Genomic DNA, 26,057 nt, shown 5'->3' with positions numbered 1-26,057 from the left:
GTCATCCTCCCTTAGAAAGCAAGTGCTAAATTGACAATACCTAGTGCAGAAGAGCTCTTTTTAGATCTCCCCATAGTGAACAAAGAAACAGGGAAACTGCTGGTTAAAATGCAGGGATATGGAATAGTCCTTTAACAAAATACTGTCCTACAAGCCCTGATGAGTAAGTGCTCTAATCTAAYACATGTGCCAGTGAAAATKAATAGGTATCTTCCCTATAATGACYTTTGACTGTGGAATATGTAAGGTGGAGCCTTGCAGGCAGAAAACAAGTTTCCTATTCAGCAGGATCTTCTTCCATTATGATACATACCTTGGTTTTTAACAGTAATTTCAGGAAAAAGGAACATTTCTACTATTTCATATTTTATATGAGAACATTAAGTAAGGGAAAAAATAATTTTGTTTTGGTACATACAAAAAAGTGTCAGAGTAGAGGAAGRGTTATGTTATGACTAGACTGATAAGAGTCTCAAAGCTGAGCACATTGATTAGGAACGAGCTGCATTTTCCTTAACTGTAGAAAATATGAAGCAGAAAAGGGTATTAAAAATTAAATTGAATTTGATAGTTGCTGAAGCTTTAGTTTTATGTTTTCCCAGGTTGGTACAATCCGCTACATGGCCCCAGAAGTGCTTGAAGGAGCAGTGAACTTGAGGGACTGTGAATCTGCTTTGAAACAAGTGGACATGTATGCACTGGGCCTGATCTACTGGGAGATATTCATGAGATGTACAGACCTCTTCCCAGGTAACTAAAAGAGCTGCAGAAAAAAACCATGATAGCAGGAAGTGGCACCAACAACCAAAGCTGCTCCCGAGCCTGAGCTTTTGAAAATGAAGAAGGGAAGAGATGTTCTGAATTGCCATTAAGTCGGTGCCATCTAGTGTTCGAGGTGGTGCTTGTCAGGACCATACATCTGAGGGCGAGGCGTGGCTGCTGCTGAAAGGCTTGAAATGACCTGTTCAGGCAGTTTGCAGGCCTTCTAAGAGCCATTTGTGCATTATTATCGTTGTTATTATTGTCTCGAGTTTAAAAACATTGAGAGTTAGGCTGATGGCAAAGGCAGCACTTCCAGTTCTTAGAACTGATAAACGTGCCTGAAGTGTCTTTCAGACTTTCCTCATGAAAAAATGCTGACTTATGGTAGACTTAAGTCAGTCATACTTTTATTTATGATAGTGATATTGAAAATTCAGGGAAATACTCCATGCCTGTAAAACAAAACAAAAGAAAGGGCACTTAAAATTTAAATGTGAGATTGTGCCACATCCACCATCTTCTTCCCAAGCCGCAGCATTCAGAATGAGCGTTCTCATTCTATAAAATACAGCATTCTCTTTACAATCAAACTGCTGTATTTTATGTGCAGAGGCTTGTAATCTTGCTGAGCTTCCTCCTGAATAAAGTACATGAATAAAATCAGTCGGTGGTGTTTCACAGAAAGTAGGTGCCATCCTCGGGCTCCAAGACATTCCAAATGTGCCACTGAACCTATCTTTTGAAAGGCTGCTGAACATCACTTAATTCATTTGCAGTTAGTTTAGCTTTTTTTGGAAGTTAGATTGTGGGGAAAGTGGGGAACATCTCAGTAGACAGCAACTTTGATAATGCCTTTCATCAACTGAAAGCCTTTGCTCTGCCTTTTAATCTGTGATTGATTTTTTTCTCCCCTTTCTTTCYTTTGCTAACAGGGGAATCTGTGCCAGAGTACCAGATGGCTTTCCAGACTGAAGTCGGAAACCATCCCACTTTTGAAGATATGCAAGTCTTGGTGTCTAGAGAGAAGCAAAGACCAAAATTCCCAGAAGCATGGAAGGAGAATAGCCTGGTGAGACAGAATAATTTGCAAAGAAACAGTGATTTAACCAGTATTAGAGTATACTAATCTCTTAAAAGCAATTTTTTAGGTTTTGGCGTTTTTTTCCTGTATGTTACCATTTAAGGACTGGGAGCTATTTCTACCTGGACTTCTTAAATATTKAATTCAGTTTTTAAAAGTTATTGACATGAAAACTAGATTTCTTTCAAGGAAAAATAATGTTATTATTGTTGTGTTTGTTGCTGGATGCTGCAGTGTGATACACTGAAGACAACATTTTACATTAATTTTTAGACACTATCTGTAATATCCTGCATTAAATGTCCATGTATTCTCTGTGTGCTGAATGAGAAATGTGAAGGCAATTTTKGCCTTTTGACATCTTATAAACTAATAAAACCCTAAAATAGCTGGCAGAAATATCAATAACCTCTTCCAAAACTAAAATCAGTAAACATTGTAATAAACTTTTTAGAACTTCTGTAGTACTCAGAATTTGCAGAGGCTAAAGCTTCTAGCAATCATTTCATTATAACTGCATTAAAGCTTTTATATGGCTTCATTTGATCATCAGTTTTTATTTTCAAGACTATAAACATCACAGTATTGTTTGTTGTTTTGAATTAGTGAAGCTATGGCTTAGAGCCTTGCTGCTGCAGGCCAACAAGTGAAGGCAAGTCAGCTGAACTCTGGTGAGAGCCTGTGCTTGCTTTTATCTGCAGCAGAGGTCAGGTAATGAGAATCCCCTTGGCTTGGAGGAGGATGTTTGTCTTTTATTACCAGCAAAGTGAAATGCACACAGTTACTGGGTTCCACCTGATACATGGTAACTTGCTTTAGGTAATATGGCTTAATTGCAAGTATGAAAATGGCATACTTGACTGTTATTTAAAAAGATCATTTCAGTTATTCCCTTATTGAAATTATGCCCTTCAATCTTCAGAGACTTTGGTGGTTGATAAGTTGGTAGCTGCTGTGCAGACTGGGAGGAGCCCAAGGSCTCACCTGTGCTGGTACTTGTAAATATGTAGGAACCTGCTTTCAGAGAGGAGCATAGCCTGCAGTGCTACACTGCAGTAAAACATGTTGTAACTGAGCTGGGAGCTTCGAGGAGAGCTGCTTTCATTAGGCACTTTTGGCCAGCCAGTCTCGGGGGCAAAGGAGGGAAAAGGAGGGATCAGTGCCCAAAGTATTAAGGAAATCAAACAGCAGCTGTTTTAACTATAGCCATGTTGGCAAATGCAGTGTTGGAGGAACCAAGCTTGACAGCTGTTTSTGAAGACAGTTGAAACTAAAAGAGCTCAAGAAGGTTTGTTTTGTTTTGCAGACTACCTTTTTAAATGTTAATTATGTTCTAACAAGCTGATAGACTCCAGCACTATTAGATGATCCCCATTTAAACTGCCTAATACATTACTTGTGCTTTTACTGATTTTTTTTCCAAATAATCAAAATGGTGATGATAACTCCAGCTCTAAGGACTGATCTACGCCATTGCCTTAAGAGAAAAGTGGGTGTCAAACAACCTCCTCTTTCCTATGTCAGTCTAGGGTAACATTTGAATGAGCACTCTAGGTCAGATAGTGTAGAAAACTAAGCTCCAGATAATCGCATTCTGGACCAAGGTCCCACCCTCCTCTATCTAATGCATGGGATAAAATACTTTTTTCCATTATTTAAACCTCTGCTGACATGTTGGGTTACGACACCTTCGTGCAAATTCATCTGTTAAAATGCATTTGTCCATTTCAATTGAGAAATACAAATWAAAAAGTGTTTTATTTTTTAGATGACATGATTAAGGCACTCAAAAGATGCGTAATCCTGAATATGTGTTTACCTCTGCAGTGTCAGTCTGCTTTTGGAACTATCTGTGTTATGTTACAGACTACTAGCAGAATTGTTTTTCACAGTAAAATGTAACAACCTGAGCAGAGGATGTACATAAAATAATTCAAGGGCTATAAACTGTGTTGAGATGTGTATTCTTGTCTGGAGTCCATGCTTGACTTCAGAGGTCAGCACTGAAGGGTATTAACAGAATAACAGAATAATGTGGATTGATGGTCCCTTCTGTCTTTTCGATGAGTGCTAGTACTTGTAAATARTGCACTTTAATATAGTTGTCTTCAAACCTGGAATTAATAGAAAACATAACTGTGGTAAATGTGAAGCTCAAGAACTTTAGTTTTGCAAAATGTCTCTACAGTCATTACTGTGTTCCTTTTGTGATCCTTAGAACATCAAAAGGAAAGGATATGCTAGAGGACCGACAATATTAAATGAAACACTTGTTGAATTTGCTGCTGGGAAAACCCATAGGAGTCTTGTAAAGAGACAGGCCAGCAGATTAGAGTGTCCAGTGACTTAGATACTTAGTATAAATTGTGATAAAATCAAGTCCTAAAAGCTGAATGAAGACATTTTATTGTGGGAGAGAAAATGGATCCAGTACCCTGTCTTGTCCTTGTCCCTGAGGATGCCTTTAGACTCGTGTCCCTCAGCTAAGGGAAGAATGTTGGCTTATCCCCTCTGTGATCCTCTGTGGGGAGATGAAAGGTTCMCTTGTGGGGGAGCTGGTCCCCACCTGTGCAGCCAGAGCTGCATTGCCAAGCAGCAGTGGTTGCCAAATGCAAGCAATGCCAGGAGCCTCTCCATGGGTGAGGAGCTCTTGGCTCATATTGGAGCTAGCCCTGGCTTCCAGTGCCAGAAGGGCACAAGGCAGCTCTGGCCCAGAGGCAGGCAGCAGGACCCACTGAATGCCCCAGTGCCCAGCTGGGATTGTGCACAGTCCTCAGTGCTGGAAAGGTTAAAAGCTGGGCTGTAGATGTGAGTTGTTCTGGCAGACCAGATCCTCTCCATGGGACRTAGACTGGCATCAGGGGCCCAGAAATGTCTGCCTGGCTTTTGTACTCCAGATGAAGTAGAAACAGAAGTGTTCAGTGCTCGTCATTTCAGTTGTATCCTCTCTGTTTCCCTGAACATATGGCAGCACGTTTTGGAGGTCTTGAGTTCTAATCCTGACTGTACAGTTGATCCCACAGTGTGATGCCAGGAACACGTGTGTGTTTCTGTTTCTCCACCTGTAATACAAGTGCAACAAAAAATCTGCTCCCATGGCACAGAGAAATTCATTGATTCTTATGAGACAGTTGAATGTTACTGTGGTGAACAGAGGAATCAAAGGATGATGAAGTGAGCATGGTGTTATTTGCATACAGTGCAAGGGAGCAAGGCAGTGACCATTAGCAGAACTGTGAGAATAACCATGGCAACATTTCCAAAATAYCAGCAATCCTTAGTATACAGCTCTCATAAAGCAAGGAGAGTGAGCTGAGCATGCATCCATCAGAGGACTAGCTGAAGATTRTATGGGCATTGGTGAATGTGGCTTTTCCTAAGTCATTGTCTTCCCASTTGGTAATGTGTGTGAGGTATGAGACATTGCATATTGCTATTTTTAGGTTAAATCAGCTTTGAATGAAATTGTGTATCTTTTCTTTCTTCACCAGTTTGTGACTGTTTTCATGTATGCAGAATGCTGCCATAAATTGGAAGCACAATATAAAGGTAAAATAAGTTAAAGGGCTTTTGTCTCCTGGCAGGCTGTGAGGTCACTTAAAGARACAATTGAAGACTGTTGGGATCAAGATGCAGAAGCTCGACTAACAGCACAGTGTGCTGAGGAGAGAATGGCAGAACTCATGATGATTTGGGAGAGAAATAAATCAGTTAGTCCAACAGTCAACCCAATGTCAACTGCCATGCAAAATGAGAGGTAAGAGGTGAACACATTTGGGTTTAGTCAGCAGGAAATACCCAATGCAGTGCTTGGCTCGTTCCAGGACAGAAGTGCTACAGCTTGCTGCATTCGTGAGTCAGTGTGTGTTACATGACCTAGTTTGCATATGGTATTTTGTGACATGATCCCAATTGTTTGTGTTCTTAGGATATCCTGTGTGTTCCCAGAATTTGGGCACCTTTCATGTAAACAACTGTATTTCTTACTGAACAGCCTTTTAAGCTGAGCTTAGGCAAACTGTCTCAGCAGGCTTACCATGATATGCAGTGACAAAGTGGATTGTCTTTAAGTACATTTGCTAATTGATGMGTAAAACTTCTGCTCAAAGTGTTCTGCTAAAAACTGTACATTTGCATTCAGTATGAGTTTGAGAAATTACCATGTCCCAAACCTGTAGTTTTTCAGTTAATGAACTGCAGGGCCAWTGTTTAAGTCATTGTTATTCTGATCTCAGCAAGAGAAGTGCTGCAMATTCTCTGCTTATACATGATCCAGAGGGAGTCAGGACTTGCAAAACTGACTTTAGTGTTTAATAATACACTCTGGAAATCTGGATTGAGAGAAGAGTAATGTTGCTATATCTGACGGTGCTTATTGTCATGAAAAAAATTTTGTTGAAATCATAGACTACCTAAATTGTTTAAATAGTAGAGTTTTCATGGATTAGGACCTTGTGACATTTTCCCAGCATCACTTTCTTATCTTGTCTTTTGGGTTTTTGTTGACCTTCTTCAGTGTCACTTCTCTCCATCTAGAGTGCCTTAGCAGTCAGTTGGACAAATAGAAGAAAATTACTGTTCTCTTAGGAAATAACATCCATGATGAGATTTTGCCCTAATAAAATAAATTTTCATATCCCCAGGACTTTTCAAGGAAGTTGCTGGAATATCTTAGTTTGTATTGTATCTGTCCTTAGTTTATGCATGGAAAGAAACAAAGACACTCAGCTCTCTTAAATGAGAGACTTTATAGTATGAGGTGATTTTTACACGTGTGATTTTAATATCACTTACTTTTTCTTAAAGGAATCTGACRCATCATAGACGTGTATCAAAGATAAGGCCATATCCAGATTATTCTTCCTCTTCCTACATTGAAGATTCAATCCACCACACGGACAGCATAGTGAAGAACATTTCTTCTGAACATTCAATGTCCACTACACCATTGACTTCAGGGGAAAAGAACAGAAATTCCATTAACTACGAGCGGCAACAAGCCCAAGCTCGCATCCCTAGTCCTGAGACAAGCGTCACCAATTTGTCCACCACCAAYACAGCTGGCCTCACTCCTAGCACTGGCATGACCACCATATCCGAAATGCCTTATTTGGATGAAACAAATTTACACACTACAAATGTCATGCAGCCAGGTGGGCCCACCCCTGTTTGTCTGCAGCTAACAGAGGAGGACTTGGAGACAAATAAATTGGATCCAAAAGAAGTGGATAAGAACCTGAAAGAAAGCTCTGATGAGAATCTGATGGAACATTCACTTAAGCAGTTCAGTGGGCCAGATCCACTCAGCAGCACTAGTTCCAGCTTGCTTTATCCRCTGATAAAACTTGCAGTAGAGGTGACAGGACAGCAGGACTTCACACAAGCTGGCAACAGTCAGGCGTGTTTGATTCCAGATGTCCCATCCGCTCAGGTCTATCCTCTACCCAAGCAACAGAACCTTCCCAAGAGGCCTACTAGCCTCCCTCTAAACACCAAAAATTCAACAAAGGAGCCACGGTTAAAATTTGGTGGCAAGCACAAATCAAACTTGAAGCAAGTGGAAACGGGCGTTGCCAAGATGAACACTATCAACGCCGCAGAGCCTCACGTTGTGACAGTGACCATGAAYGGAGTGGCTGGCAGGAGCCACGGCATAAACTGTCATGCTGGCACCACCCAGTATGCCAACGGCACGGTGCCCTCCAGCCAGCCCAGCAGCTCAGTGACACAGAGGGCCCAGGAAATGCTTCAGAACCAGTTCAGCGGGGAGGATAGTCGGCTCAACATCAATTCCAGTCCYGATGAGCACGAGCCCCTGCTGAGGAGGGAGCAGCAGGTTGGCCACGATGAAGGCGTTCTGGACCGCCTGGTGGACAGGAGGGAGCGACCACTGGACAGCGGCCGAACAAACGCCAACAACAACAACAGCAATCCCTGTCCAGACACAGCTGCTGCCAGCATCCAGAATGTAGTGAGGAATCCTGGGCAGAGCCAGACTAGAAGAGCACAGAGGCCTAATTCGCTGGATCTGTCAGCCACAAGTAGTTTGGATAGCAGTAGTATGCAGTGTAAGTGTCTGCAGGACTGAACATTTCCCTGATGTTTTTCTACCTAATAGCTGCATATATCTGCTTGAATAGAAATTACTTCCGTCTCTYCTCTCTCTCCTCCAAGCATTCTTATTAAATCTCATATAAATYCCATTTCTCTCAGCATGATTTCAGTCTTTTTGATAAATCCTGTCTCCATCATTTCCAGTATGTTAGATCACTATCATCCTTTCACATACACAGAATAAATCTCTCTCTTTCTAACCCATCTACTCTGACTCTAGGTTAACTTCCATTATTCCTTGCAAGGCTCCTACCTTTAGTTGCTGCAAAGCATATTGAAAAAGTGTGCTGTATTTTTCTGCAGGAGCACATTATAGGAGCTCTCCTTTTCCTTACTTTTCCTCATTCTCCCAAGACTAGCTGTCTCTAAGATGCATTGATTAAAATAATTTATTATAATAACTATTTATATGCTTCATGATTTTAAAACAACTGGTTTTACTGTATCAGCCCAGCCTAAATGGAGGGTCCATTTACTGTCCTAGYTTCAACAATTAGAGCAATTCATCATCAGTTTATTATGTACATAAAAATTAATTCAGGTAATTAGAGAAGGAAATTATTTTRACAGTCTATTTCAGAATAACTTTCCTTAAGAGTTTTATGAGTAGAGGTCTAACAGGTTACAACGGGGCTCTCTTTTTTCAAAGTGAGAATGTAATCATGTAGTTAAATTAGGTACATCCTCTGCATTTGATCCTGTTTGAACTATTGGAAAGAACTCCTGATGTGCATTTTAAAGAAAATATCTTTCCAGGAGTTACTRTAGTTTTGAAAGTGCTTGCAAATCTCTTTAGAGATTTTTGTGTTTATTTAGAAAGATGCTGTGATACTCGTGGAACAAACTGGAGTACCAGGCATCTTTGGTTTAAATCAAAGGTTKAAAATGAAACCAGAACGTATCTTTCAAGAAATGTGGTTGAATAGTCAGTAATGGAGTTTTTAAGCCTTCCTTACAAGTAGAAAACCTTAATTTTTGTCTTAACATGTTGATGTGAGTTGAAATCTTGCCTAGATAAAGAAAAAATATTATCACAGTGACTTTCTTTAATTGAAGGTTAAGTTAAAAGAAGGGGTTGTGTAAAGGTTTTTTAACAATCAGACTTTTACTGCTGAAGTTTTATCATGATTAAAGTTGGTTTTGCCAGTTTTGCAACCCAGCATTCCAAATCCTGTCTGAAGATTTTAACAGAGAATGRACCATTTTGTCTTCAGGTGAAATGCTTTGCCAGGTGGAGTAGGATTAGGGGATCTAACATTTAATTACACTATTTAAATTTTAGCCTTTGCTGTCCTRTAGTAGCAACATTTTTTTGTGCCTCCCATTACAGGTAATATAAGATACTATGATTGCAAAAGTCCCTCATATGTCAAATGCTGATTCTCCYGTTTGATGCCAATGTGCATTCCAGGTAATACAAATTACTTCACTGAAGTAATTTCTGAGAGAGAACAGAATCTAACCCTTTGTTTTAGTGGCAGCTGTTGTAGTTGATACACCTGTCCTGCCTCTGCCACACAGTTGCTCTGTGTTTTTAAAGATTTTGTTCTTTTGTTGTGTTTCACATAAATAACAACCCTTCACTCCAGTCTAATCTTACCTTCCTCATAATACTATTTTCTGTTCTGTTTTTTTTTTTGTTTTGGTTTGGATTTTTTTCCTTCAGTAGGTGACTCCTTACAGGATGGCAAATCAGGCTCAGGAGAGAAGATCAAGAAACGTGTGAAAACACCGTACTCTCTGAAGCGGTGGCGTCCGTCAACGTGGGTCATCTCCACAGAGCCGCTGCACTGCGAGGTCAACAACAACGCCAGTGAGCAGCCTCTGCCCCCCAAATCCAGCACTGCTGTCTACCTTGCAGAGGGGGGCACTGCCACCACCATGGTCTCTAAGGACGCAGGGGTGAACTGCCTGTGAAATATTGCAAAAGCCGACAAATGACCTTTTTTTTTTTTGTGTTATTTGAAACAAACGTGCAGAAGACATTTTAAAAAAACTGCTTTCTCCTCCTGTCAGCAACCCCTACCAAGGACTCGCTTTAGATTTCAGCTATGCAGAAAATTTTTAGCTTATGCTTCCATATTTTTTTATTTTGTTTTATTTTTTGAATGTTTTTGCACTTTTATTTAGTATCGCTAAAGTTAAGTCTGTCTGTTTTGACCACGGAATATATATATGTGTATCAAAGATGTGGTCTCAAAATATTTTTTTAAAAAAAAAGTAACAAAAARAGTATTGCTGATAATCAGTTTGGACCAGTTTCTTAAGGTCACTAAGATCATAAGCAGACTATAAGACAGGTTTGACTGCAGTGGTGTCTTGTAACCATGTTTTGATTTCTGTGCACAAGCTAGTCTGTGTATTTCTATGTTACAGTGTATTCTCTTTTGAACCCCTTATTTTCCTTGTGTCATATTGAAATGTGCAATAGTCTATAGCTCACAGTAGGCTTTGTTGAAAAATGTGTTTCTAAAACTGCCACATGTTCCCATTTTTGTATTTGTTAATTTTTCCTTGACAGTTGAGCAGTCAGCCAGTCATGATAGTGAACTTTGCACATCGCAGCCRGCTTGAAGCAGCTGCCAATATCACATTGTGCTCAGAGGTGACAATGCATGAATTTCCCCCAACTTGAAAGGGCTTTGAAAAAGGAACAAAAAAAAAAATCTGAGCTCCATACCTTTCTTTTGATCCTTCCAAATCAAAATGTGTTTCCTTTATAGTAGTAGATGCCAGCCAGTGAAGTTCTGAGTAACAAAATGTTGAACAAATGTAAGGAAACAACATCAGCTATTTTTTTCCATTTTATTTTGTGTGCAGTTTCACTCCCTGTATTTATGTAAAATATTATTTAGATCACTAATTATGTACATTGAAAAATACRTTTTATTCAGAAATATTAATAACTGTCATACTTAAAAGCTGAAGTGAAGATAGGTTGTGAACATATTTTGTTTACACAGAGCAAAAATCATGAATCTTACTTGGCACAAAACGGTTTTGTGATGAGTCACAAATCTTTCCTGATTTACCTCCTTACAGACAGTATGGGGTRAAAATCAGCCTGATTACTTATGCAGGTAGGTGCATCCTAATTGATTGTTGTTGCCAAGTTGAGTTGAAACTCAATCCTCCCTTCAGAGTTCTTAGAGGCCCTCATTCATCATGTTAAAATTTATTGCATACTTTTAAAATTCATGGGTGTTTGTGGGGGAGGGTTGGGGATTTATTTTTCCCTCTGCTTAGTCCCTTCTTTCAGTTTGTATGAATATTGATTTTAGCTGTCAGTGAATGTGAATGTRATATGTATTGAGATAAATTGTTTTTTCACTATCTCAAGTCAACCTTTCCTTTTTTTGGAATGATTGGTTTTACTGTCTACTGAAACAAAATTTATTTCCTTATTACTTAGGACGTCCCTCCACCTAAGAAATAGCCTTCCACCTGAGAAACATCCTTTCTGATTGAAAACACTTCAGTAAAAACTATTTAGATACAAAAAGATGTAACACATCAGTCTGTGGTAACAAGCAAAGATTTATCACTTCMTCAATTCAGTCAGCCTTCCAGACTCCTGTGGCAGGATACTGGCAGCAAACAATTGCCTCCCCCAGCCTGTCTCCTTTCAGCTGACTGAAGCAGATGCTCTCTGCTTTTAAGCTCATTTATTTCCTTGCTGTTGTATTATTTTTTTCCTCCAAGGTAAACTTTACCAACACTGTTCTTCTCTATATGTTGATACAACTAGCCTAATTAATGCCTTGCTTACATCTGATTCTTGCTRTTCCCCAAAATCCCTTGCTTGTGCTTGATTGCTATGATTTTCTCTTGTAATGCTTCTTAACGTTTCTTAGATTCTCCTAGATATCTCCAAGAGATAGCACTATAAATCCAGACTTTGATTGAGTGTACTTGTAGAAATACAAGCCACGAGGCACATTTTGAGCTCCCTGTGCTCTGTAAGTACCAGTTGAAATAGTACCTCTCATCTCTGAGGCACAATTATGTTTTCCCCCTGTATAGAACAGTTATATCTTCCCTTTTTWAAAATACAGCCTCCTTCTGCTTTGACTTTTAATTCACTCTCTGGCTTCCCATCTGCTGCAATCTCACATCCCAGATGTTGAAAACCTGCCAGTTGCTCAGCTGGGTTTGGAGACCTGACTCAGGATTTCTGGCACTCTGTTGATATTTTTCACTGTGGTTCTGTTCTCTTCTGGCCCTGTGTGAGTCTCCATTTGGAGTGCACCAATTGGTGGTGTTTTGTGGTGAGCACCATATCGTGGCATTGAAGATTCTTCACTCCTTTCCCCATCACTGTTGCTTTGCCTTGCACAGATCATCCATCAGCATTTCAGAATGTGGGCTGGAAAAAGTATTTGGGACTCTTGCCTGACTCAAACTACTCTGGRGAGAAAAAAGTTACTTCTCTGACTGCTGCTTCTTTCTGCTGAGACAGATTTGCAGCAGTCTTTTAGCCTTTCTTTGCAGGCCAGGCCTTTGTAAGAAATCCAACTTTTTGTGATCAGTGCAATCAAAAGAATTTTAATWCCAGATGAAAATGTTGTTCTGCAGTTTTTCTTCAACATCCTTAAACAATACAATTTTTTTTCCCTTTGTCTATCACTTGCTGGAGGGCCTTTGAAATGGGTTATAATTAGTAGCAAGATTGGCTGTGCAATCTATCATGGATAAATATTATTTGTAACATGATAGAAAAATGTACTTTATCACAAAATACCCCATAGATTAAATAGAGAAATRTCTATTCAATTTTAAAGGTCAGTCAAAGCAAGCTCTCAAGTAGGTACCAAAATACTGTAATTCTGCACAGCTTGATGAAATCAGATTAGCAGTTTGGTTTTAATGTTTAATTTAGTCATGCCCTTTTTTTTCCTCACAGCACATAATCCAATTGCCATAGAATACTTTCTCTGTAAGTTAAATGATACTGAATTTTATCTYGTGCTGCAGGGAATCATCCTTAACCAAACAAAATACATGTAAGAGAAAGAATTCTACAAATCCAACACAGGGATGGTTGATAAATGTACTATAAACAAGGAAGACAAATGTGATTTATTTCCTTGTGGGTTATGATTTTGCTTTGTTTCTTTGACTTTTAAAGGAAAAAAAAAAAGGATAATTATGAAAGTTGATMATTTCCTATGAATTTCTTATGTATATTGCAGACAAGTTAAATATAGCAAAWTGAAAATAGAATGGTAGTGTAAATACCTATTTTAGTTGTGCCACTGTCAAATAGGCAATAGTAGAATATTTGTTATGGTAATTTATAATGGATAATTCAAATGAAATGATAGAGCAAACATTTTTGATGTTGGYCTATATAAGACAAAATCCAAAATCTTGCTGGTTAGAGAAAATGGCTTACTAGTARAAGCCAGGAGATTTGCTTAGGTGAATGCATTGTCTCTTGTTCTGTTTCCTGTAATAGAGGCACCAACATAACATGGTTTTTAGAATGTGCATTCTAACCATTTGAACAGACATGCTTCATGGTCAGGTCTATTTTCTTCTAGAATTGGTATTTAAAGTCAGATTATCTGCAACACTTCCCCCGAATTTGTTTGTAATGCTTTATAGCTTCATATGCTAAATAATTAGTGTTACCAAGGCCTTTTTGAAATTCCAAGATGCACTTAAACTACACAGCTAAAGTAGAGGGATTCCCAATTTAAAAGMAAACCATCTAACAGTATCCTACTTACAATATTTTCAGAAACATTTCCATTCCTGTTTCACTTTCTTAGTGCCACTCATTTGTCTCTTGTTTTCATATAGAAAATTACCTAATTTTCAAAGGCAACACATTTTGATTTTTTTTCAGTGCACTGGGCACAAGACAATGCAAGATAGATCCTGGTGAGTTTCAGGAAACAAGCAACAAAAAAMCCMATCTTATAAATATGTTTAGAAAGTRCATATTCTCCCACCTGWCAACTTTCTCTAAAARAAATCTAGAATTCTGCCTGCCTCAGAGAGGAAAATAAGGAAGTTCTTTRATTGTATGACATAAGCTATTGCCCCAAATTTAATAGTAAAGAATTCTTACTTAAAAATATATATRTATACATTGTATATGCCATMGTTYCAGTGTTCAGTGCATTTTGYTCYAATGGTATTCCTTTTCTAAATGTTAAAAAATATCCACTAATAAAACATTACTATGTCTATGTTCRGATTATAATTTTCTTTAATGAAAAAATACTCAAAAGTTCATAGCTGTTCTGCCATTGACATGTTACTCTGGACATTTCTAGCCTAATTAAGGAGAATTTTAAAAAATCACACATTTAATYCATACAGTGGAAATTAATTATGCTGTAATTTTTCCTTGTATAAAAATGATTGCTGGTCCCATTGCTGAAATAGGCTGGGATTAAGCCATAAAAATAATAMTTGCCAAGCACAGTAACATATAAATGACCTGATATCTAATTGGAAAATTTGTAGCAGCTTATCAAAGTCAATTGAAATTGGATTGATCAGTCTTTGAAAGYTGGATCATAGACTGAACAAGTTAGTATTTTGCATAAATCTGGATTATTTGAACTTTTCTGTCTGGTCTCTCAGTACCCATTTTAACAGACAAATATAGAAACCATCTTTTTAAAATGTATTTACTATTTTTTGTTCAACCTCAAGCCTTTCTTCAGTGAAAAAAACTATACATATTGCAGTGAAGCCAGATATATATATATATATTTATGTATACTCTGTATGTATTTAGGTGCATATGTATGTTGTGTGTAAATTCCAGGATTAAATTCTGTGAGTTACAGCATCAGATGGTAGCACTGGTAGAAAGTATAATGTGGGGKTTTTTTCATATGCCATTTTAAAGTTGTCTTTGGTGCATCAGAGTAAAGCTGGGATCAGACTGTGACATGTAGTCTAGTAGTTCAAGATTTCCCATGACAGACTTGTCACYGATTATTTGGGTGGAATGGAYTTATGTGAGAKAGAAACCTGAGAATGCACATGGCARTCTTTATCTGAAGCTGAGTAATTTAAGATACCTCTCTCAAAGATCAAAAAATAACCCACAACACTTAACASGTGATAATTTTTGCAAGGCTTTTTTATGTAGTAGCTATAGTTATGTGTGTGGTTGCCATTTAAACATAGTATTTTAGTCCATTAAATCAAATTACATTTTAGGCTTCTATATTGTCATATGAAACTGTAGCTATAGAAATACATCCCTTCTAGATCTCACCCACCCCCCAAATAGGTTCAGTTTTGATGTGAAAGAGTAACAAATCCGATTTCTCATTTTGAGATTTCTTCTGTACTGAGTAGAATTGGAGGCAGAACTTCCATTTCTGCAATAACAGATGTGGGTGCTCCAGTAAATCCAAATGGATGTTGTGAGGGAACGGGCACCTCAGGGGATCACAGCTGAGCCCAGTGCTCTTGAAATCAAAGAGTAGTCTTGTCTTTGTGGTGTTGAACATTTCTGGGGAGGATTAGCCCTGGCAAAGCTGATGTGGAATGTGGGACTGCAAGGGCAGCCCTGGCTCCTGGGCCCTGCAGGATGTTGTGGTGAGGATCTCAGGCTGTCATTCTGGGCTGTGGCTGTTGTCAGAAAGTGGAACTGCACTGGGGAGTGGGAGTGGAAGGGTTCAAGATAAATCCTCATTTACACCAAGGCCCTTGATTGTTGATCTGGGTTCCATGCAGGTCTGTGTTAGTGCATTCAACTCATACAAATCAGTTCTTATGGCCATTTCTGTTCTGTTTCACTGTACATAATGAGCAGGAACTAGTTGCAGTTATGCTAATTCATAATGTAATAATGAGAATTTTTTCAAAACCTATTGATCATCAGCATTTGTTCAGTTGGTTAACTTCAATGCATACACCATGCTTCCACAGCACAGTGACTGTCACGGGAAGGAAGGAAGGAAGGAAAGGATTCTTCCCAGTCCTTGCAGACGTCTACAGATCACTGGAGTGTATCCATCAGGGGCACAGCATCTCCCCTGGTAACTATTTTAAAGCAGAAATAATTAGCCTTTATCATTTCCTAGTTCCAAGGTCTCCCAAATGTCCACTTTTGTAGCCTATTYACTTGTTTTTAAGACAACAAATGTGGGAGGTTTATTTCTAGAGCACTTGATTCACTTTCTTTTTTGTGCTTCAGAACTGTATCATGAAGTATCACACTTCAGTCTTGTTTATTCAGAAAATAGTTAATGTTTCTGGTTTTGTAGTTTGTAAGAAGTCACAAGAACAAACAGGCAAGTCCAAGTTACAGCTGACTCATTTGTCACTCTTGAATTTCCTGATTGGTGACTCTTCTCTCTCTTTCACACTGTTGAAATGTATTTAAAACAGTTTGTATGTATATGTTTCTTGTCTGCTTTTTGTCTCTAGAGGAAAGTGTGCTCTATACACATTTATATAAGCTGGAATCATATTTTACAATTGCTGTTGATTATTTTCCCCCCAAATGTAGTRTAAGAGGAAAATAAGCATGGCAAGAATGAACTTCTAGGGTTTGGTCTTCTGTAAAAGCTGAAATAAGAGGATGCAAAACTGCCATTTTCCTTATGAAAGACTGTAAAGAGAGCATTACTTTCTGAGCGAGCTTTTCTGGGGGAAGAGGGGGAGAAATCCTAGAATATGGAGTCTCATCAGAACCCTTTTGTTAACGGGTATTTTTGGTTTTCCTCTCAGATGGCTGAGGAAATATCATGTATGAATTTATAAATAATTGCTTTCAGTTATTTCTTTTGTATAAGCTGCCCAATACCCTTGCTATGCTGTATAAGTTGTGTTTCATGGAACAGTGTGAGTATGAAATAAAAAGCTAATTTTTGGTTTTAATCATCTGTGGATGCCACTATGAAAGCTGACATTGTTAAAGCCACTACAGAGTTTTCTATGAATACTTGTAAGAATTGCTTTGTTATATATAAACCTAAATAAAGAGATTGTATTGATACAGAGACATTGGATAAGAACATTTAAAAGGCTATTCTTTAGGCCTGAGAGAAAAGGCTTGCTGTAAAAATGGTGCATTATTCCATTTATTAAAGATCATATTAATGACAAAAAGCATGGTCTTTTGTTGGTTTTTCATGTKATTATTGGCCATGAGTAGTAACATGCTCCAGGAATGAGAGGAAGAGGAAACCGCCATTGCAGCGGTGTTAATTGGTTGGGTGATAAGGAATTGCTTGATAAATAAGGGCTGAATGGGACTTCCAGCCACCTTTGGCATGAGCAGGTGCCCCAGTGCCCTGTTTCCAGTGCTCCTGTGCATTAGGAAGGAGTAGTGCAGTGCCTCTGCTCCCGTTTTTCCCCTTTCTCACTGGCCAGCCCAGTCAGGTGCTTGTGTTGGAGCTGAACAGAGTTTTGCAGACATTTCAAAGCAGCAGGCCTTGCATGAGCTCTTGTCACACTTTGCTTGCTAAGTGTAAATGCAGGAAAACAGAAAAAGAAAACAGGAGAAAGAGGTATTCAACTAAATACTTTTCTCCTTCAGTTTGGGGAGAGGGCAGGATTGATGGCAACCAGGCATGTAGAGGAGCACAGCAAGCAACAGCCTCTGCAGCTGAGACAGGAATTCAAAGAGCAGCCCCTTGCCCTGCCCACACAAACTCCTTAATTATGAATAATATMTTTTTCTGTATCCACAGTGATGATTTTTGCATGCAAATAAGTGGTGCAAGTCTCTGGCCAAAGAACTTGGAAGGGAGAAAAGAAAGAAGGGAGACARAATGAGGAGCTTCATTTTTTGCTGTCATAAATAATGAGGAAGCAACACTTTCTGAGGCAAGTAGTGTATGGTGTAGTGTGTGCCTGTATGGCAAATCATCTCAGCCCCACAAGTGAAGCTAGAAACCTTTGGCTGCAGGAAGGGACCATGGCAGGCCTTGCTTTCCCTGCAAGCAGTAAGGACAGCGGGAGTGGGGACCAGCATGACAGAAATAGCTGTGTCCCCAAAAGCAATTCTCACTCTTGGTTTGGCTGACAGGAASAGCAGCCAAGTCTTGCCCTACCCCAGCAGGTGTGGCTGAGCCTTATCCCTGASTCAGCCCTGCAGGAGCAGAGGGTTCATGGTGAATTTTACTGATAGATTTTTGCATTGGGTGCCTGAGCTRTTCGGGCTTAAGAAAGTCTCCTCACAATTTCCCTTTGTGACCTTGTACCCACCTCCTCCAGTTCTCCCCTGCAGAAATAACAACCACTTTTATTTGCCTTTGCTTTGCTAATGGGAAATGAAAGTAAAACAACAATAATTATATTCCCCTTTGTTCCAGAGCAGTGATGCAGCTGCAGAACGTGCTTTGTGGAACACAGCCAGGTCAGTCTTCCATTCGTTTCCATTCAGGGTTTTTTTCCCTCTTTACTTCTTGCTAATTCTGATGTTGTGGAAATTCTCCACGTGCAGGAGATTATAGACATCTTCACTGCCATGACCCAAAACACATTCTATTGGATAAGAAGGTTAATTTTCCACAGGCAGGAAAGCTCAACTATACCAAAATATTTGTATAAATTCAGCTTTTCATGTTGACTTCAAACGYTGTCATTCTCCATCCAATGAAGAGTTGGAATGTTTTGATTGCTGGAATTGAAATGGCATGCTTAGGTATTCTGCTTTTGTGTCAGGGGATCTTCTTTCAGYTCTCAGTCTCACAAATGTGAGAAACCCACAAAATGGTGATCTGAGCTGAAGTCATGCTTTGGGGATCACTGATGCTTCTTTCAAAAAAACAACAAATAAGGCTGCCTGAGGACAGCTGGTCTGTGGGAGGTGATTAAGGAAAGCAAGTCTGTATTTACTACACAGTGTCTGACAAATGGCATTTCTAGACAGTGCTCACATGGGCATTGGAAAAATGTTGAGGATGCAAATATTGAGGAATGTTGGAAACACTGATCCAGGTGCATTTCCATTCACAGGGCAGGAGCTTTCCAGCACCCTCTATCATGGTCCATCATGTCCTTTTGGGAACAAGGACACTTCTCAGGATTCAGCAGAGAGCAGGCAGGTGGCTTGGGCAGATAATGGACAAAAGCCRGTGGGCAGCACCTCAAGTACATGAGGTGCATTTGAGGAAGGAGAAAGCATGCAGGGAGGCTAGAGAGTTTTGTTTCAMTCATCAGCAACGCTGTAGAAGTCAGCATTTGTCTTTGGCCCAGTTCTTTGTTGCTGCTGCCAAGTGCTAACAGGAAAAGATAGYGTAGGGCGTAGCGATAAAGAGGGTACAGAGGTTGTGCAGCTCGTTTTACCAGAGCCACTGCYTGAAACAGCCTGCAAGCAGCTCCCAGGAATGGCACAGGCCAGAACTTTKGGAGAAGTTCATGCCACAAGCTATCAGATTTCCTAATCAGCATGACTAGAAATACAGTTTTCATAAGGTGATTTTGTGCACATGGGAAGCGAGGTTGGCTTGTGCTCTGTTCCTGGTTTTGTTCCTCACAGTCTGTGTTTTGCAGTAACATATTTTGCCAGTYTGCTGTAATATTGAAATGATACCTGTTTTCTCCATCTCCTTTCCTTTCTTTCCCTTTGTCCCCCTCCCTGGTTCATTTTATAGGAAATGTAATAATTGACCCCTGCAGATGTGTCATAAAGTGTAACTTCTATCACCTCCAGGTCTCTGGAATAGTGAAAAAATCAGATCTGACCCAACTCACATAGCAGGGTCTGACTGGCCCAGGAGGTAGGCATTGCTGATACACATATCTGTACTGGTGCAGCCAGTGTGTGTACGGGTGACCAGAGAATTTCCTGCAGGATGGATCTCTGCTGAGGTGGAAATACTTTATTGGGAACCTGTATTTTTGTTGCCATGCCAAGAAGTTTCTTGCAGGACCAYTAACAATTCTGAATCAGGCCTCAGAAATGGCTGGCTTAAAATCACTATTAAGGAGGCTAACTCTATTTATTGTTTGCTTCTGGAAAACCAGAATGCACCTAAACCATGTATTTGAGCTTCACCCTGTGATCATGAGGGACGGAAATGTGCTTTTAAGGCACAGACAAGCASAAGTTCCCTTCTATTTACATAAGCTGTGAACTGAGACTGTAAACTACAGAGAGCTATTTGCAGCCAGGCAGAAGACAGATGCAGTACCAAGAAGAATTGTTTTGGGGACTATGTTAACCTCAGCTAACCACAGGAGGGGCTCACAGATTCTCCTGGAGCAAAACAAAAAGTGTGAGCCTGGCATCTTGTCTGAGCACCAGGCTGTGAGCAGCAGCAGGGCCTGGGGCTCTGCCCACCTTGGCTTTCTTCCTCTCCTTTGCTTTCTTTCTCTCCTTTGCTTTCTTCCTCTCCTTTGCTTTCCTCCTCTCTCTCTGTGATGTCTCCCTGGCTCTCCTGTAGTCAGGCTGAATGGGAGGTGCAGTGCATGAGAACAGGGTGGTACCACAGAGACAAATCCATGTCTGGTTCAAATGTGACCAAAGAAGTGAAAATCTCCCCTGCCACCCCTGGCTAAGAGCAAGGGAGGACTCAGAAATCTACTTGATCCATTCTTTTCCCAGTGTTTTCCCAAATTGGAGAATCACATGCCCACATTTCATCACATACTCTGCTCAAGTTAATTAKTTTAACTACAGATCCAGTGTGTGTCTGGAGAGAGAAGAAAACCCATTTTGTCWCTGCCTCTAAGTGCATGAATAAGCCATGCCTGCATGCTTCCTGCCAACTCTTTAGCTTTTCTAAATGTTATATGAACAAGCAGAAGCAAAACAAGATTGTAGGCCCGAATCAGAAWGAGTGAGCTCTCTTCTCTGCTCTCTTATGTGTCTGTAGTTTTATGCCTATTCATAATTTATACAGGATGTTTATCATCCTAAAACCTGGTYATAAAACCTCCATTATTGAAATATTGTAAGGTATCAAATTAATTTATAATGTCAACAATTGAAAGAAATATTTTACAGTATATAATTCCATGTTGCTCACAATACAGAAATTGCACTGATGRCTTAATGGATAAATCAGTGTTTAATGTTAGTAAATCAAGAATTTCTTTCTATAGTGTGCACATGTTTTTTTCTAACATGAGACTAGAAGTACAGAAACACATTACATCTCTATACACAGCACAAATACAGAGAAACTTCTCTATTATATTTGCAAGCTCTAAAAATATGAGCTAAAAATGCTAAGTTTTTGAAAGATAAATTCCTTGCTTCCTGAAAGGAAGGAAAGAAGGGAAGGAATCACGTGCAAATGATCATTCAGCATCTTGCAGGATACCTGGGGGAGATTATAGTGTTTAAATGAACTAGGCCACTTCTCTCAATGTTACTGAAAAAAAGATTTGACAATGTGGTGGACAGCTTGCCTTTCCTGCTGCTCATCCTCTTCACTGATCCCAATGTGAGAACAGTTCCAGCTCCATTGCTGAAGCAAGGGGACTCTGGTTATCCCTCTCCTTCAGCAGCTGGACACTCACCATGGGGTCATTGCTTTGTGTTGCCTCTGGCATTGAACACATGCTCAGAAAACTGATCTGTGTGTGTGGAAAAACWTCACATGCAGGTGAACTTAGCACTGGCTTCTCCCAGGTAATGTGTGTGTCAGGAATGGGCAATGGGAGCATCTCCCAAGCCTGCAGGTGAGTGGTGCATTAAGAACTGAGTTTCTTTGTCAAAAATGTATTCCCTTAATGCCAGTGAGGCATTGAAGCCTCTGGATGTTATTTCTATGACAACTTTTCTTAAAGGCTGTACCTTRTAAAATGTGACGGGAGTGCATTTTGCATTTTTCTTACTGCGTGGGGTTTGATTTATGTCCAAGGTCCCATCTGTTGTTTTTTATTGTTTTAATCATAATACCTTATTTCAATCTGTTTGCCTTCTCAAATCCCCACAGATATTCTGGAATATTAACTAGGCTCTTACAGGTTTTGTGTGAAGCAAATTCTATTATATTTGTCCTGTTTTTTTAAATATCTTTTTCTCCAGTTGGTGTTAAACACCCACATAAACAAGCAAAACAAAGTCACTCTGCAGGGGAGAGATGAGAAATGCAATGAAATATCCTGAGGCATAATCTAATGTTTAGTTTAAACTACCAGAATCTTTAGTCTTTCAACCTTCAATATTGCTCACAATAACTGTAGGTAAAAAACCAATTTCAGACAGTAGATTGCTCCTCTCCATGTGCTGCTTTGTATTTATTTAATTTTAGAAAAAGACAATAACATATTTGAAGCTGCTTGAAGTACAGTCATTTTCTGTATGGTTTACTATTATTATTATTATTTTAAAAGAACATTTTTCATATATATGGTTACAAGCAGTGAGCAGTACTCTTAACAGAAAACTCACTAGTATTATTTGCTTTACTAGCTGTACAGAGGAATTTTGGCCTCTCAACTAAGTTAAACCTCTTTGACCCTTGTTTTTCTGCTTTTCCTTTGGTGTTAGCAGTTGACCAGATCCCTGACTTGTTTACATCCCTGCTTTCAGCAGCTTGCAGATTTGTTCATTCAGCTCTGTGTGTTTGATCAGCCTGCCCTTGAGGGCATTCAATATGCTTCCAGCCTTTGGATTGATTTGTTTGTATCTGCAGCGTGTACCACAGGCCATATTTTAAGAGCCAACATCTTACACATCAGGGGGTGGCTGCCATACCCAGGTTTCATCCCCAGCACTGAGAACAAAGCAGCACATTTTGGCAGGACCCTGAGCCTCCAGGTGGGATGTGGGAGTGGGTACCACCTCCTGGGGTGGCACTTGAGCCTGGTTTGTGAGCACACCAATATCTGCTGARCTCTYAGGGCCAATGGGYTGGGAAATATTCCAGGCAGAGGAKCTGGRGACACAGAGATGGGGTCTGTGTGCGTGGGATCACGTGTGACTCGGGGACATTTGGAATCACTGATGTCACCATGGTCACTCAAAGGCAGACTCACATGCTGCTGGTAGAAGGCTCACAGCCTCTSTGGGGATGAGGAGCTTTGTTCCTATTTTCTGGATCACTGTTGGCACCATTATATAAAATGTTATGGCCAGAGTAAGGCTGATTTGAAGAAACTCCRGCCTAAAAGGTTCCACATGAAACCACAGGAAATGTGTTGCTCAGTGGTGGCCTGGAGAGCATTTGGCMAAGTGTGCTGGCAGAAAGGAAGGTGACAGAAAAAAACCCAGAGCCTGAGAGGTGTGAATTACAAGGAGAGTTTGGRGGAGCTGAATCTGACTTATCTGGGGCTGGGATTTTGTTTTGAGGGCCTGGGTTATTTTGCAATTGAAAAACAGTTTCAAAAATATTTTCCAAGTTCATAATCCTGCTTTAGCTCCTTCCATTATTTCCATAAGGTGTAGGAGTAAGATCCTGTTGTAACACATTTGTTACAGTTTAAACAAATGAACGTAAGARGTACACGGTGTTTGAGTAGGTCTGAGTACATGACTTTACATGTTGAGCTCTCACGTCTGCTGCGTGCACAGCAATCCAGCTGATGATGAGCAGCACACACAAACGCTTTGCTTTCCATTCTCACGGCAACTGTGTGGAGCAGTGCCATCTCTGCAGTGTGACAATAATGTGGGAAGGRCTATAATTGTCACAGGTGCCTTCTGCAAGCRGAGTCGTGACTTAGCTACATAGCAYRCAGCATGAAAATAAATATGAATCAGTACCTGTCATTTCTGGCCTCTTCAGAACAGTATAAGGAATAAGAATGCATTCAGAATATTTTGTGCCTGAGAAGTGTCTTTATGGTGCACTGCTTCCAAGTGTTGGGAAATGCTGCTTCCCARTATTTCTGGTGAGCATAAACTGGAGTGAAAGTCTGGGGCACAACWGTGCAGGTGCTGGGAGTGGGTGCTTGACTAAAAATTGCAGCAAAGAAGTGAAACAAATGCTGCATGAATTAACCTTCTTTAGGATCACTGTGCACTGTTCTGGGCTGCTGTTGTGGTTTAACCTGTCAGGCAGCTGACAGGGAACCCCCACACAGCTCCTCTCTCACTTTGCTCTTCCCAGTGGGTGGGGGAAGTGAACTAGGGGGAAAAAAAAGGGTGGGTTGAGATACAGACAGTTTAACAGGGCATGTGATGGTTACAATAGATAGTTAGATAATGTATTAGATATGATAGAGATATAATATTATATATTATAATATATAATATTATAATGTATATTATCTATTAGACATAGATAACAATATTATATATTTATATATAATATATTAATAAATATATATCTATGTATAACATATAATAATATTATATGTTATACATAGATAACAGTAATAGAAGAACACAGAAAGCAAATGATGCTCAGGCAGTCCCTGAGCAGCAGCCCCAGGCACCTTTCCCTGGTTCATGTGCTGAGCTCGATGCTGTGTGGTACAGAACATCCCTGTGGCCAGTGGGGTCAGCTGTCCTGCCTGTGTCCCTGCAGCTTCTTGTGCCCCCAGCTTCCTTGCTGGTGGGATGGGCTGAGAAGCTGAAAAGTCCACGTCTCCCCTGGTGCTTTCTGCCAGCAGCTTCAGGCAGGGCTGTTTTCCCAGCTGTGGTCTTGTAGTTGGTGAAAATACAGCTGTTATTTTGTTGATCACATCCCTTGGGATCTGACGACGTCCATCTTGCCTTTTAGTTCCTAAAAACTTGTTCTTCTTGTCCTTTGACTTTACTTTGGGTTATGGCAAAACTGGCTTTAAGAAGGACTCCGACGATTTTCTTCCCTTTCTCAAAAACTTCTTTTGCTGTGTTGCCCCACAGATGAGTCACAGAAACTGAAGGACAAAGCAGCAGACAGGTTCCTTTTATTTCTCCAGACGTGCTGGGTGCTGGTTTTCTCCCTCCTGGGTGGTTACCCATGGAGAGCTTCAAAGCTGAGGTTCTTTTTCAATACATACATGGAGTCACTGAGGGAATTACGAGATCCTTTCACTCCCAAAGCCAGCAGCACACAGCTYACACTGTTCTCTGCCTCTCAGCCATTCCTGGGGATTTGAGCTCTGTCTCCCAACATTTCATTAACTATGGGTTAAGCCAGCAGGGCTTGTCATGGCTACAAGTACCGGGAAGTGTCCCTATGTGTAATTCACCATGTAACTTAAGTAAATTACACACATGTTGAAGAAAGGGATGCAATAGGACTGAGGRTGACCTGCCAGGCTTCTGGAACCTTCCCTTGGCAGCCACTTTCAGGGGAATTCTTGGGACTGGGCACAGCCTTTTGTAGCCAGTTTTGACAGAGCCATGCAGCTCTCCTTCAGGCCRTGTTACTAGCATTTACAGTACCTGTGAGCAAGCATAACACCTTTCAAAATAAATTTAATTAACCCAGAATGCAAGAGTTTACTTCACAAAAACCTCATCACTACATCTGTTCTACTCTCYTTTGCCAGCCTGATTCCGAATAAAAAGCTCTCAATTCTGACAAGAGCTTTATCCTTCAAGGCTTTAAGTAGGCCAGAATCCAGGCATCCTTAAGAAGGGCCTGTGCATGTAGCCTTGCTCTTCAAGTTTGTTTAAGTTGACAGCCACAAGGACAGAGCTCTTCAAAGGGGAAGAAGGGATTTTTAAGTGAAGTGGGCTTCAATCAGAAACGGCACAGGAGAGAGGAGAAAAAGCCAAGCCCAAGCACAACCAGGCTGTATGTAATTTGTAGTCACACCATTTGTGTCATAGCAATGATTTCCAATTGCAACATGCAACTTGTGGAGCAGTATTGAAAAGAATTTGTGTAAGTTCTGGTAGCTCGTAAGGCATTTGCAATAAAGACAGAAAAAAGGTTCATTGATTCTTTCTTGTGTTGAAGTCACTAACATGYGTTTACCTTGCACTGAAATAACCAAACACATGAACTAAGGCCTGTTCCATGCACATATTCACCGGTCTGATGTATAAATTTGATTAAGAGGATACTACCAGTTAACAAGTATTATTAAAAGATTACAAYGAAGATGAAACTAATCTGACCTAACGGACGAGAGTAAACACAAGCAATTAAGGGAAAAGGGGGTCAAGTCTGCCTGGCTGTTGCCCACGTCTCTGGTGCCATCCTCGGTAACACCGAGCTGGTGGCAAAGCGATTGGATAAACGGCTGCGGAAGCCCCTCCTGGAGTCCTCTCCGGGAGCGCAGC

The 26,057-nt window shown here is 40.2% G+C and overlaps 1 protein-coding gene across 2 annotated transcripts in view; it reads left to right on the top strand.

The window, feature by feature from the left end:
* The window catches only part of BMPR2 (bone morphogenetic protein receptor type 2), a 111,481-nt gene extending 94,544 nt beyond the window's left edge, over positions 1 to 16,937 (top strand). Inside the window, exons 9-13 of one of the 2 annotated variants that reach the window (XM_057375744.1) lie at positions 603 to 750; positions 1,695 to 1,831; positions 5,428 to 5,600; positions 6,650 to 7,911; positions 9,624 to 16,937. In XM_057375744.1, the coding sequence (XP_057231727.1) occupies positions 603 to 750; positions 1,695 to 1,831; positions 5,428 to 5,600; positions 6,650 to 7,911; positions 9,624 to 9,874 (1,971 nt within the window). In that variant the 3' untranslated portion in view covers positions 9,875 to 16,937. Of the gene's footprint in view, positions 1 to 602; positions 751 to 1,694; positions 1,832 to 5,427; positions 5,601 to 6,649; positions 7,912 to 9,287; positions 9,564 to 9,623 lie in introns of those variants that run through there. The other variant, XM_057375746.1, reaches the window with a different exon arrangement.
* Positions 16,938 to 26,057: the final 9,120 nt, after the last annotated feature.

This window comes from Malurus melanocephalus, unplaced genomic scaffold (assembly GCF_030028575.1).
Source record: "Malurus melanocephalus ecotype Western Australia unplaced genomic scaffold, MMel_1.1 scaffold_257, whole genome shotgun sequence".
NCBI lineage: Eukaryota > Metazoa > Chordata > Aves > Passeriformes > Maluridae > Malurus > Malurus melanocephalus.
Note: the sequence above shows the minus strand (reverse complement) of the source record. Positions and strands in the feature narration are given on the sequence as shown.